Consider the following 15,111-nt stretch of genomic DNA (forward strand, 5'->3'; position numbering starts at 1 on the left):
CAAAATAGGTTCAGGTTAATCTCGTTAAATAACGAGAATGTATGCACAGTTTAATTTAAAATTGAAGTATTGTTGTTCATAGAATGATAGCTTTGGATAGTTAGTTAATATAGACACGTATATTTCTGGTGCTTCTTTCGCAGCTCAATCAGAATGTGGAGACCCAGAGAGCCCGCTTGCGAGATGACATCAAGGAATATAAATTCAGAGAAGCTCGTTTGCTGCAAGACTACACTGAGCTCGAGGAGGAGAACATCTGCCTTCAGAAACAAGTGTCTGTCCTCAAGCAAAACCAGGCAAGTATGGAAATCATCAGCATGGCTCCAGGCTGCTCCAGTGTGCTCATCGTGCTAAAACCTGCCTCTGTGCCCATTAGCACATGTGCAGCCACATCTCCCCACCCTCAAAAGGCTACTCCTGGCTTTCTGTCCACTACAAAATCAATCCGCTTGTACTGAAAGTTCTTCATGACAGTACCTTCATCTCTTCTCTGCCTATACCCCCACTTGGTCATCCCCTTCTGCTTGTTCTTCGTTCGTCTCATCTAAGTCCTTCCATTTCCTCCTTTCCTCTATAGGAGGCTGATCCCCTGCTACATCAGCTATTAGGAGGTTGTCTCCTTGCTGCACTGATTCTTCATCCCCTTTTAAAATATGTCAGCCAGTCTCACCTGTAATTAATAGATTTTTTGGACAGTTCTTCATGTTGGTGTTTGCTCTTCTATTGCTCTCCTAATGTTCTGTCTTCTCTGACTCCCTTTTGTAATATTTTAAACACTGCTATAATTGCTCTGCATTGTCAGACACTTGTGTGATGCACATGCTACAAAACGAAGTAATATTTTATTGTACCGTTCTAATCATCTGCAGATTCTCAGGAAAGGTAATTACATATTTGTAATGAGTTTAGAATTTTCTTGTGTTACTGTTTCCGACAGTAGTTAGATCGGGATTGTTTGTATTGTGTCTCTCAGCTGTATACAGCTGAAATAGTTATCTACTGATGTCTAATCATTCTCCCCTCCGTCCCGCCGGCCCCAGCAGCTCCGGCCCCCGGCCGAGCACCGCCGGCCCCAGCGGCTCCGGCCCCTGGCTGAGCACCGCCGGCCCCACAACCCCTCCCTCCCTATTTCCCCGGACATGTCCAGCTTTTGGGGATTTCCTCCTGGACGGGGATTTGAGGCCCAAAAAGCCAGACATGTCCGGGAAAATCCGGACGTATGGTAACCCTACTTCATCGGATGCATGCAGTTAGTCTCTAAGGTGCCACAAGTACTCCTGTTCTTTTTGCGGATACAGACTAACACGGCTGCTACTCTGAAACCAGAACAAACAATGTTGTCCTCCCTTCTTGTTTTTCTTTTTCCCCTCTGGCCAGCAGGATTTCACTTTGGCCCTGTAGGGGGAAGCAAGTGAAATTGCCTAGATATTTAAATCTTTGCACCCAAAGCCAATTAAACTCACTAATGCTGACTTTGAGCCTCAGCCAAATTTGTCAGGCAGCGTTTGGTAGATGGCTGTTTCCAGCAATTGCTGGTTATCATTTTGTGTCCTGGATCCTTTAATAATGTGAATTACGTCCTAAATATACCGGTTTGGCGGTTATATTTAGAACCAAAGTAAGTAATTTTCTATTAATGACATTTGGATTTTTTTTTGCCTTTCTCCATCCCATAATCCCATCCACTGAATGTTATTAGTTTTTAATTAATCCATTGAGACAACCAAAAGAAACCCTCAAGTTTTCCAGATCTTCATTTGCAAAGCAGAATTAACACAAAGGGTGCATGGCTTAAGTCATGAGTCAGTTCTGGTTCCGCTATATCGCACTGGGAGAATATTACTGTTTAAAAATCCCTTTTTCCTCACTGACAAAAATAAATAAGATATTACAGTACTTCTGTTACTCTTTTTTCTCGTCCAAGGAATCCAAAGAGCTGTACAAACATTAATTAAGGTTACAAACCAATGCACAACAGATGAGAAAAGTATGGTAATACAGTGAGATTTCATATTGTATTGTCAGTATAGGTTTGATTTGAAGACGTCCTAGTCTGTGCTTAGTAATAAGGCATTTTGCATACATTTATAACTATAGGGTCCTTCATCACTGCATCACAACAGTTTTAAACAGGCCATTTCAATGGCGTTACATATAGTGAATCAGGCTCACAGCTTTTAAATCTTTGGTTTTAAATATGTTGAGAGTTGAGTGTGTGTGAAGTTTGGCACATGGATTTACTGATCAAACAGTTGGGATTATATGCTAGGTGAAACAGTTGAGTGCTGCCTCTTTACAACATGGTGCAAATAATAAATGTTCTAATTAATTTGGAGTAGATCAACATCATTTAACAGTTTGCTCAGAAAATGTTTATTGCATGCACTCTCAAAGGTAGATTAAAAGTATGATGTCTATAGTCGTGGTGCAGGAACTAGAGTCCTGAATCTAAAAATTATTCCCCCTCCACCACAGTTAACTAAATAAAATAGACATCAGTGAAGTGTTCTGAAATTGCTTTGTGAGCTGTTACAGTCAGGCATTTTAGTGATAGTATTTTATCATATGTTCTCTAGGTGGAGTTTGAAGGCCTAAAACATGAAATCAAAAGGCTTGAAGAGGAAACAGAATTTCTCAACAGCCAGTTGGAAGATGCTATACGGTTGAAAGAGATCTCAGAACGCCAACTTGAGGAGGCCTTAGAGACCCTGAAGACTGAGCGTGAGCAGAAGAACAACCTTCGTAAGGAGCTCTCTCATTACATGAACATCAATGACTCTATGTACACCAGCCACCTGAACATCTCTTTGGATGGACTGAAGTTCAGCGATGAAACCACAGAGCCCAATAACGACGAAATCATGAATGGCTTTGAACAGAACTGCCTCAGCAAAATTAGCAATGGCAAGAATAATACATCCACTCCCAAGAAAAATGACAGCTTCCCTCCAGCCCCAAGCCTGGTCTCAGATCTTCTGAGCGAGCTAAATATATCAGAAATCCAGAAGTTGAAACAACAGCTTGTGCAGGTAAATGTCAAGATCCTAGATAATAAATCTCTGTTACACTAGCAGTCTGAGATTACTGTGGGGTAACTCAGTCTTCTTGAAAGATCTTTTTCATTCAGTTTCCCACAGTCTGATGGGTCTCCTGCAAATACTAAAACTGGAGCTTTTTCACCTGTCATAATGTACTTTTATATTTAAATGTACTATAATTCCTGTCTAATGCGATTCATAGTCTGATGAAAATGAAATCCATTTTAATTTGCTTAAGAGTCTATGCCATGAATTGTCATTTGCATTTTCTATATTATAAGCAAGCCACTCAGTGTTGAAGATTATAAAACAAGGCACACATGAGTTGGCTAGAGCTTGCTGAAAATTTTCTGATGTTAAAAAATGGGATTTAATAAAAACATGCAGGGTAGGGACTGGGGGAATGTTGGTTTTGACAAAATTTTTCATTTTTTCAAATTGAGAAATATCAGGGAAAATCCCTAAATTGTTTTAGAATTGTGAGAAAATGCCCACTTAAAAAAAAAATAGTAATACCCCAAAAAGTGGGGGAAAGAAAATATATAAAAATTTGAGGGGAAGTTAAATTTTCACTTTTTAACTTAAATGGAAGAAAGTAGCACTTTTGTACTTTCCTCACCGGAAAAGAAGATTAAGTGAGACGGGGGGGGGGGAGGGGTTTCACCTCTATGTGTCATTTTACTCCCCCTCCCATGTTTTTTCCCACCAAAATAAACAAAATTCAAAAAATTTGATTTAGAATTTTTTTATAGAAAAACACAAGACTAGTTTTGACCAGTTCAAGAGTTCCCTGAAGGTTTAGTGCCCTGTGCTGCACTGTGGGGTGACAATAGTTTGATGTCTTATCTTTTTCTGTTGCTAACAGGGCTAATCAGGGGTTGATAGTGCTATGTTAAACTGCCGCTATTGACTGTCTTCACATTTTTATTATTTTTATAATGCCCAATTGTTTCCTAGGCACTTTACAGGACAACACCAGTTTCAGCTCAGCTTTGGCTGAAAGGATAATGGTTTTACTAAGGGACCCAAACTGTGGAAGGGGAAGATAAAACAGGAAAGAGTGTTTTTGTTTGAAAATCTTTAATCGATATAAGAACCACCCTATGATGCAAATTAGTAATGGTGCCAATAGGTTTTGAGACTGAGTTGAATGTAAGTGGAGTTGCCTTTTCCACAGAGTGTAAGGGACCAAGTTTCTGCAGTTGTCTGACCTTTGATTGACTGTTGACCATTTTTTCATATGATTGTACAGAATAAAGCTGCAAAAATATTTGCTTCCAGAGAATGAATGTCTGACTTTATGTATTTCAGATGGAAAGAGAAAAAGTTAATTTGTTATCTACACTCCAAGAGTCTCAGAAACAGCTGGAGAACACCCGGGGAGCCCTTTCAGAGCAGCATGAGAAAGTTGGCAGGCTCACAGAGAACCTTAATGCAATGAAAAAACTCCAAGTCAGCAAGGAACGTCAGTCTGCTCTTGACAATGAGAAGGAGCGTGACAGCCATGAAGATGGAGATTATTACGAAGTTGACATCAATGGGCCAGAGATCCTAGAATGCAAGTACAAAGTTGCCGTGGCAGAGATTGGTGACCTAAAAGAAGAGCTTAAAGTCCTTAAGGGCAAATATGACGAGTGTGAGTCTAAATATGAGGAGGAGAAGAACAGATATGAGACTGAAAGCCAAGCTCTTACTGAAAAGATCACCTTGTTAGAAAAATCTAATAGGCAAGATAGAGAACAGGTAGCCAGACTGGAGAAGGAGCTGAAGAAAGTAAGCGACGTTGCTGGAGAAACACAGGGCAGTCTCAGTGTAGCCCAAGATGAACTAGTCTCATTCAGTGAGGAGCTGGCCAATTTGTATCACCACGTCTGCATGTGCAACAATGAAACTCCAAACAGGGTGATGCTGGATTATTACAAAGAGGGTAAAGGAGGACGCAGCAGCCCAGAGGGCAAAGGTCGAAGGTCACCGATCCTGCTCTCTAAAGGGCTGCTATCAATAGACCTAGGAAAGGCAGAGAATGGAAGTGGTGACAGTAGTCCATCTCCAGTGTCATCCCTCCCATCTCCTGTGTCAGATCCTCGGAAGGAACCCATGAACATTTACAACTTGATCGCTATAATTCGCGATCAGATCAAACACCTACAAGCTGCGGTGGACAGAACAACCGAGTTGTCCAGGCAGCGTGTTGCCACCCAAGAACTTGGGCCAGTAGTGGACAAAGACAAGGAAGCTTTCATGGAGGAAATCCTGAAGCTGAAGTCCCTGCTAAGCACCAAGAGAGAACAGATAGCAACCCTGAGAACTGTGCTAAAGGCCAACAAACAGGTGAGCAGGTTTTGCAGAGATGAAACCCAGGGTTTTACACAGCTATATCATAAGCAAATGCATTAAAGAAAATTTGGCTAGAATGACCCTTGTTGCCATTTGCCACATGTGTTAGACACTGCAGTCATGGGTGAGATCCTGGCTCCATTCAAGTCAGTGACAAAACTCCCATTCATCAGTGAGGCCTGGATTTCACTCCATGTACATAGTCTAAGGGTACGTCCAGACTACCCACCGTATCGGCGTGTAGCGATCGATTTATCAGGGATAGATATATCGCATCTCGTCAAGACGCGATATATCGATCCCTGAACGCGCTCCCTGTCGACTCCGGAACTCCACCAGAGCAAGGGACGGTAGCGGAGTCGACGGGGGAGCCGCGGCCGTCAATCCCGCGTCGTGAGGATGGGAGGTAAGTCGGAATAAGATACCTCGACTTCAGCTATGGTATTCCCATAGCTGAAGTTGCGTATCTTACATCGACACCCCGCCTAGTGTAGACCAGGCCTAAGGCTGAAGTTTTGTGATGCCAAGCAGTCCAGGGAGTCAAAACCTTGACATACTTTTGCATTTCATGAGTTCCAGTTTAACTGAAATGACAAGAGAAATGGAAAGCGGCTTCAGTCTAGTGCCCAGGGGATATCTGAATACATTCCTACATAATGTAACTCTATTGGCATCTTCTCTGAACTGGAATAGTGGGCTGTTGAAGATCAGGAGTAAGTACACTGACAAAGCATTCTGGGCAAGCTTCAATCATGACAGCCTAAAACATATTAGGTTCTATGTAGTGTAATGGATCAATAATCATTGCATTCACTGAAAATAAAAGGTAAAAATTATTTTCCTATTGAAAGAATTACGTTTGCTGGTCTTTTAAAGGGATTGTAGAAAGGACATACTTTTTAAGATTTCATACGTACACATACAATTCAAACACTGCTTGGTGTTGAGAATGGTATAAGAACTTGAAAAAAAAAACAGAATAAGGGAAGGAAAACAAGTAGAAATAGAGATTTTTAAATTTTGGCAACTGGATTATGTCATTTTGATAACCATAGTAGCACAGGTGGATTAGAATAATTGTGATCAGCTGTTTCTAGGGCTTAAAATGACAAATGCTTCATTAATTTAATCTAAAATTAAGGTGATGTAAATTCAAATTTATCTCAAAGCATAGATGTTAAGATAAATAATAATTATATAGTACATTATTTCAGAAATAGACTTGTACTCCTCTTGTTTGAGAAATGTAATCCATTCTGAAAATTGGGGCAGTTTAGAAGCTATATGTAGTTATAGCCCCAATAACTTGCAAATCGAGATTAAGTCCTTAATTTATACTGTTTAGCTTTTTGCCTCTTTGTTGGCATTGATATGATTTACAATAGCATTTGACTCAACAAAGTAGTGTTGGGAATATATATACAACTAGCTAAATATCCTCAGGCTGACTGCCTTGGGATGGTGCTTCATGGTTGGAAACAAACTCTCTTTTTGTCTCCAATATCCTAATATGCAATTCATTTAATCTGTCCAGGAAAAAATGACTAGAAGTTTAACATTTCAGTACTAAGTAAATGCTCCATTATATGAATGGAGATTAAAAACTTCTTAATGAAACTCTTCATAAAGTGGTTAGCTAACTGGTACATTTTTGTTCTTCTTGGTAAACAATAGACTGCAGAGGTAGCCCTTGCCAACTTAAAAAGCAAGTATGAAAATGAGAAAGCTATGGTTACGGAGACAATGATGAAGCTGCGTAATGAGCTGAAGGCTTTAAAAGAAGATGCTGCCACCTTCTCTTCTCTGAGAGCAATGTTTGCTACAAGGTAAAGAACACATGAACTCTCTTTGAAACCCCCAAACACTGCTTGTTTGTATGTGGAATAAATAGAATGTGTTAGTTGCAAGCAGCAGTATTAACCATGCAAGGATGCCATCATATTTGAGAGGAAAAACAAAAGAGGGATGCCCTATTTCCTTCACATTTCTGCTGTTTGAAATGTTTAATTAAAGTGACTTGCAATTATATTTTCCTATTGCTTAGGAGAATGACAGGGATATAGCATGCTGCTGTGTAACAAATTATATTGACTCTGGAGTGGGGGTGTTTATAATGTGAAAATCAGGGGAGGGAGTGACTAGCTTCAGTGACTTAAACTCAGGTTGAGAGGGAATTATGTTTAAGAACATAAAATGAACATTACATAATGAAGATACAGCTATAATTGAATCCTGCCGGTACAGAAAGTAATATGGGAGGTGCTGGCAAGCACTGAAGAATAGATGTCTATATATTAATAAACTAAAGAAAAAAATTTCTTAGAGCTGTAGATGCTGCATTTGGCACCTGTCTCTCATGCCATTTACAAAGTTAACCTTATCGGGGTCGCATTATTACTTCAGTGTGGAATTTGTTTCTGCCCTGCTTAGCTGTACTTTGTGGTGTTCCTGGAGAACATACGGATACATTACATGCTGTAAAAGGTGTGAGTGTTCCATTGTTGATCTGCATGTTACTTGGAGCTGCCTGTCACTGCCTTCCTCTCTCAAACCTACAAAACCGAGGGTTGGGGGAATGTTGGGGGAAACTAGCCTGAAAAAAGCTTTATCTAAAGTATCAGAGGGGTAGCTGTGTTAGTCTGGATCTGTAAAAAGCAACAAAGAGTCCTGTCACCTTATAGACTAACAGATGTATTGGAGCATAAGCTTTCGTGGGTGAATACCCACTTCGTCACCCATGAAAGCTTATGCTCCAATACATCTGTTAGTCTATAAGGTGCCACCGGACTCTTTGTTGCTTTTATGTAAAGTAGGCAGTTCCAGGTTGGTAGAGTTTAAAAAAAAAACCTCTTGGAATAACAGAAGGCCATGCAGGGCTATCTAAACAATGCAAGATGGGCAGGGCAGATGTCATAAAGACCACCATTTAATGTAACTCGATAGTTTGGATGTCTTGTTCTATTTATTTAAGATAACCACAGGGGAGGGACAGGTCTTTTTGTGCATCTTTTCGCTAGGTACTGCTTATACCTTTTTCTTGTCTGCTGTGAGCAATTTTTACGCTGAAAGGATTTTCCGTGCCATGTCAAAAAGTACCATGGTGAGGAATAATGGGAATGTTTGTGAGGACTCTGAGGCGTCATCTTCAGTGCACTTGAGAGGATAGCTCTAGAGCGGCACTCGCAGAGGTACATCACTCAAGTGATGATAGAGTTCAGGCAAAGTGCAGTGTTGGATAGACAACAATACTCATTTCCCTGCAATATCCTTGCATTTGGGCTTGGCTCAGAAAGAGAAACCAGATATGGAGAAGCTTTAAGGATGAATAATTGGCAGATCATTATCCAACACAATGTAATGCCCAATACAGACTTTTTTTTCTTGTATTGCCCGTCCCTTGTTTATCCTTATGTAACCCACACACCCCCGGATGTGGTGTTCTGTCCCATCTAGTAGCACTTAGAGACCACTAACAGGGAGAGAGAAAAAATGAGTCTGCCTTAGCTAACAGACCAGTTGGCTTTTAGCTCATGCGGTAGAGGCTCCTGCACTAAGTTCCAGAGGCCCCAGGTTTGATCCTGCCTGCCCCCATCAGGGGTCTGTTGGTGTTACACTTACACAGGCCTGGAACTAATACAGCCAAATCTTCCCATGGCTAGTTTTAGATCAGTGAGAAAATGGCTGGAGGCAGGAAGTGGAGGGGGTGGGAAGGGAAAACTATCAGCCTATTCCTTTTTACTTTTCCTTTAAAAAAAATTTGTTAGCTAAAGGTGGTTGGCACTTAAGTTTTTATTAAGATTTATACATAAGCACAGTGTATTTTTCCTTTGATAGTAATTTCTCTCTCCCACTTTTGAAAATCCTCTTTTGGTTGCTCTAAAGGAATTTATTTTCCTCCAAGTCATAGACTGATATGCTGCAAGGGGAATTTTCTTTTCTGTTTTCCTTCTTTCCAGCTTATTGCCATTGAAAACTCAACCCTGGCCTTTTACAGGTGAGAAGGTGCTTATGTACATGCGAGCGGGGGGCAGAGAGAAAGCTCTGCTGGGAGGTATAGACTATGAGATTGAGCCTGCAGCCTGATGCCCAGTGAAGTCAGTGTGGAATTTTTCAGGAATCACTTTGTTTGCTTAACGCACTATAGACCTGCTTGCACAAATGAGTAGCTAACATTTCTGAGATCCCATTTTACCTAGGCATTGCAATGAAAGAGCAGTGAGCTGTCAGTAAGAGCACAGAGTGACCCATAGAAAGCAGAGGACTGCATGGACAGTGATTCAGTGCACTAGCTTTTCACTTTTGAACTCCTGAATTCATAGTGTATCCTAAGTCATCCATATATGAGAGCAATAATCCACCCATCTGAGAAATTCAGAGAATTGCACAGAGTTACCCGGGATTATTTTATATCTAAACTGAGGCTAAGTGGCAGACTTGCATGGAGCTTGCAGAATTCCTCTCTTCCCCCAAATATGTCCCTTACTTCCATAACTACTAAATTCACACACACTGTGAAGAGGTAGATACTGGGGAGGGGAGGGGAAGGAGAAACACACTTTTGTGCAGAATTTAATCACTGGGATAGCTATCCAGGTTCAAAGCTTCATCTCATCCAGTATGTTGGCTTCTAGTAGTGGCCTATATTCCTATTTTGGATGCTACAGCGGCTGAGATAAGCATGGATCTGTATTATCCACAGGGAACTGGCCATTTTGTAGCATATGAGGGAAGCTGAAATAATAAATAGGTGTTAATGATCTGGGCATGAAAATGGGGTCTAATTTCCTTTAAAGTAGGTTAATCCTACTAATTTGACAGTACTATCAACTATTTTCAATAAATAATGAAAACGCAACAGGACTTGGGATGTGGACGGAGGAAGCCATGCAAATCAGAGTTTGAAAAATAGCTTTTTCCATTAGATATACCCTCAGTAGCTTAATTTTAGAGTAGTAGACTCATAAATGCTGGAGTATCTCCCCTCACCTAAGTAAGTAAATAGGTAGACATACACTCATTTATCAAGCGGTCTTAAAATAGTTGAGTAATAGAACATAAAAGTGCAAGCAGAAAATCTATTTAAGGCCCAAGTTTTAATAATTGTGCACACAAAAATGTGCATGCAATTACCATCCATGCAAATAGGGATCAGAATATTGAGGGATAGTCAAAATCTGCCATATTGTTCTGAAAATGGAATTTTTCCACTTAATTAGGACTCTTACTATTTATTCATGAATCAATTCATAGCAGTCAAATATTTTATTGTTAATTAGCAAACTTTCTGCATTAGAAGAAAGATGCAATAGGTTTTCCATTTAAAATGCCAAGAGAAAAGTAAACTGAGTTTTCTTTCAGGTTTACAGTTGCTAATAGGAAGCTTGGATGGTTCTAAATGTTGCCATGCAACAAAGACTTGAACATCTGGATTTTCCTGACTGTGGTAAATGTTAACTAGACACTGTCTCCAGTTTTATTACAAATATGAAGTGGTGCTTTTCTTTTTTTGGGGACCTTTTATTGATACCATCCACTCTTATAGTTTAGCTGTCATCTGAAGCAGCTGTTGAAAGTGTATATTTCAAAATCATGAATCTCTGAAAAGTTCTTCATAATACACTGCCCAAGTTAACATTTTGGAATCTGGTGTATATCTTAGGAACATTTGCACCTAGAATTCTAAAAAAGTAAATCAAGAAAATCTGTGTGTTGTGAAGAGATTCAATCTAAGAAAAATGGTTTATTCTTAAAATAGATTCATAACACGGAAGTATAGTTGCACAGCTTGATATAAATTGTTTATTTTTTTTAAACAAGTAAATCATTTCAAATTGAAAAGAAAAACTAAATGCCCCACAAATGACTCTTATTTATTAAAAATGTACCCAGTAGTTACTACTTAACATTTTGTAAATTGGTAGCTAACTTGATCAATAATAATTGTTTTAAAGTAAATTCAGTGTTTTCATGTGTATCTCTGTGATGAATTTATCAAAAACAGGAAATGTAGTGTACACCCATTGTTTAGCTCTTTGTTTATTTTATCCAGAGAACTCAAGTGAAACAAGAGATCTTGTTTCATACATTTCCCGAAAAATATTTGAATCAAGAGGCTACTTCCAAAGAGCTATAAAGCTGTTAATGAGGTTTCTGTGGTTAAGGGGCTATATTAGCAGCACCAAATAAGGAAACCTCAATAATGAATTTAGAGGATTAACTATTCTGGAAGGAATTTTTATACAGGAATCTTATCAAATTTAAACTTCCAAGTAGATAAAGTTTTAAAAGTCATCAAATTTGAGCCAGATATTTAAAAGCACGTACTGTAGTTAATTCTTTTTTACAATTATCAAATCAGGTTATTTAAACTGTGATTTTGTAATTTATTTGTTTAGAAGCTTGAAAATAAGATTTCTTTTCTATGAGACAGTTTTCCTGTAAAATTCTGATGAGATTGAAATGAACATGGCTAAAATGTAAAGGTAGAGCAGGTCAAAATATGTTTCTAGACTGACAGGCATTTACAGAAAAAGTTACAAAGGGCTATATTTCCTAAGGCTCATTATAGAACAAAACACAATATTAGAATAGATAAGAAATGTACCAACCTTGGAATTTAAACAGAAGTTAGTATTTTTTATTAATTCAATACGGAAACATGGAGGAAGAAGACTGCAGCCTTTCTGGCAGTTGCTTTGAGCCATCTGCACCCAACTGTGAATAAATCAAAACACCATGATTGTAATTCTCCAGGAGTCCCTAATACATGGGAATGGAGATTCAGCAGAGGTGCAGGGATTTATAGCATCTGAGGCTAAAGATCAAGAACACATGCTAGAATGAAAGAGTGTGGTCACAAGAAGTTGACTTGGTGAAGGACAGAAAAAAACTTGCCCACAAGCAATTATTTAAGAAGCTGTTGTACTATGGCAGTCTAAATACAGGGCATTACTGCAGGTTTGGGAGAGAAGCTTCAGTTATTCAGGAAAAACCCAAACCCTGATCAAGCAGGTATTAATTAATCACTAGCATAGAAAAGCTGAAAGAAAGGAAGATACTTTGATTTCAATTTGAAGACTGGCTAATACTGATTTCATTGTTTTACTCCTTCCTCTTGTCTGATTTAGCTTGCCCAGGTCCTAAAAATAACACTTTACCGTATTAGGGAACACACCTGCACCCTTCTAAAAAAACCACTGAACCCAGGATGTGTACATAATGATCTTTTAGTATGACCCTTATCATTCCCAGGACATAATTGGCTGCCTTGTGAGTAACCTAGATTACAAGCCCCTCAGGGGAGAGATTTGTTTCTTTAGTTTGCACAAAATTCCTATCTTACCATGATTTTCCTTTATTCGTAACTGAACACAGAATTGGGCAGGTCCCTACCTACAAACACTCAGACCCTGCTCCTTTTCAGGTGGGCTAGTCTCAGGAATTTTCTGTGCTTTACTGCCTAGCTCTCTTTGCTAATCCTCTATTTATATCCATGAGTTCGAGCAAAGGGCCCAGATTTTCAAAGGCACTTGGGCATTGCTGCCCTTGCTCAGCGTTGCAACACCTAACTCATTTAGGAGCCTAATCAAAAGGGATTTAAGTGCTTCAATCCCATTGATGGAATTTAGACTCCTAAATCCCTTTTGAAAGTGAGATTTAGGCTCCTAAATCATGTAGGCATTGCAGCTCTGAGTGAGGTCAGCAATGCCCCAAAACTTTTGAAAATCTGGGCCAAAGAGACCAACCTGGTCTCCGAGCCAGTGTGACTGACACTGCCCCACAAGGACCTGACTCTGACACTTGGTCACACTAAGCACTAAGGGTACGTCTTCACTACCCGCCGGATCGGCGGGTAGTAAGCAATCTATCGGGGATCGATTTATCGTGTCTCGTCTAGACACGATAAAGTGATCCCTGAACATACTCCCCATTGACTCCAGAACTCCACTAGAGCGAGAGGCGGAAGCGGAGTCGACGGGGGAGCCGCGGCCGCCAATCCCGTGCCATGAGGGCACAAGGTAAATCGATCTAAGAGATGTCTACTTCAGCTACGCTATTCTTGTAGCTGAAGTTACGTATCTTAGATCAATTCCCCACTCTCTCCCCCCTCCCCCCAGTGAAGACCAGCCCTAAGAATACAAGAATAAGAACAAAATACCAAGATTCAGCAAAAAGACCATAGCATTAAGACTTACTGTGTCAGGAAATAATGCATGTGAAAATCAAAGCAGCTAAGGAAATAATAAGCAAGATATAATTTCAGGATGAGGAGCAAATATTCCTGTAAAAGGGTGCAAATTCAAGTGGAGATATAAAAGCAAAAGCAAAATGAGACACTTATCCATTCCAGAGACAAAACATTTTCAAACGTGGTGTTCGTGTGTTTTATGTAAGAATCTGAAACCTCAGATCAAATAAATCCGTTCAGACTATTCTGCAGAAATATTCTGCCTCTTCTTCTAATAGAAGAAAAGTACTTCAGTTCTGCAAGGAGGACAAAATGAACACTAGCAGAAAAAAAGAACTTGCCACAGCAAATTGCAAATTCCCTGCTTCAGAGTGAAGGTTGCTGAATCCACTCAGCTGAGCAAGAGCCTGAGGAAAATGGTTATATAGAACATCAGCAAACAAAACCTTACAGTGAATCTCTAGAGGGAAACCATCTTCCCAGAAGCTAAGAACAAGTGAGAATGAGATGAGAATAGATGTTTTCCCTCCAGAATAAAGATGGAACAGTAATTAAGAAATGGCATCCAGCAGAGAGTAGATGACTTTGACAAGCAGTGTACAAGTGCACCTAGATGTAATTAACAAGCATCCTGACACTCCAGTACTTCATCAATAGGAGGTGAAGGGGAAGACAAACTCTGCAGCTAGTCAGTAGGAGGGAAGATGACATTTATTAGAACATGCTGGTAAGGCGAGGATAGTGCGTAGTCTGAGACTAATATTAGAGTTGGAGGAGACTAGTCCAAGAACGCTATCAGAATAACGGAACTAGGCTGTGACTTCTACCACCCAAACAGCAATTAATGAATAATTACTGTTCACCATCGCAGAGAAGGCATCTAACTGACAGTGTGAAAATGAAATGAAGTAAACAAATCTAAACACTGGCAGAGTGGTTAAAATTCCAAAGCTAATTTGGAGGCTATCCTCTTGTTCAGACATCATAGGGCCTGCAGAACATGAAAGAAGAGCTTAACAATGGAAGCTGTAAACTGAACCAGAGCACAGTGAAACTTACATGTAAGAGAAATGCATAACTAAATGGGCTTCATATTGGAGTGGGACGGTTTTGGAACAAGTTGTAGAATATTTCTACATTGGATAAATGCTCGGCTCAGAGAAGCCAGGTGGAGAACTGTGATCTTGAAAACAAGGCTAGAGTGGCGTCTCATAAGGCCTGACTAACAGGCATTTCTCTCCAATTTCTACAGCCAGTGGTATGATAACTCAGGGACAGTGAATGATCCTATGTGTGACACCTTTTCCAGGTCCAGTACTGTGCACTGCCAATGTCCTATATGCAAGTAACAAGACACAGTGGCAGAAAAAAGAAGAATTCAAAATATATTTGATAGAAATGGTATAAAATGACACTAGTGGCTTCTTGTACTGATTTATGTATTTATATTTATACCAACAATGCACCTATCCTAGGGCTTAGGCACTGCTGACATAAGATTGAAAAATACAATGAAAATGGCCAACAGCTTCACTCAAACCAGAATAT

General features: G+C 39.7%; 1 protein-coding gene across 2 annotated transcripts in view; it reads left to right on the top strand.

Moving 5' to 3' along the window:
* The window catches only part of BICD2 (BICD cargo adaptor 2), a 145,876-nt gene that overhangs the window by 116,739 nt on the left and 14,026 nt on the right, over positions 1-15,111 (top strand). For both annotated transcript variants that reach the window (XM_054034129.1, XM_054034130.1), the window contains exons 3-6: positions 144-296; positions 2,577-3,029; positions 4,350-5,369; positions 7,050-7,201. In XM_054034129.1, coding sequence (XP_053890104.1) covers positions 144-296; positions 2,577-3,029; positions 4,350-5,369; positions 7,050-7,201 — 1,778 coding nt within the window. The remainder of the gene's footprint in view (positions 1-143; positions 297-2,576; positions 3,030-4,349; positions 5,370-7,049; positions 7,202-15,111) is intronic.

The sequence above is a fragment of the Malaclemys terrapin genome, chromosome 7 (genome assembly GCF_027887155.1).
Source record: "Malaclemys terrapin pileata isolate rMalTer1 chromosome 7, rMalTer1.hap1, whole genome shotgun sequence".
Lineage (NCBI taxonomy): Eukaryota > Metazoa > Chordata > Testudines > Emydidae > Malaclemys > Malaclemys terrapin.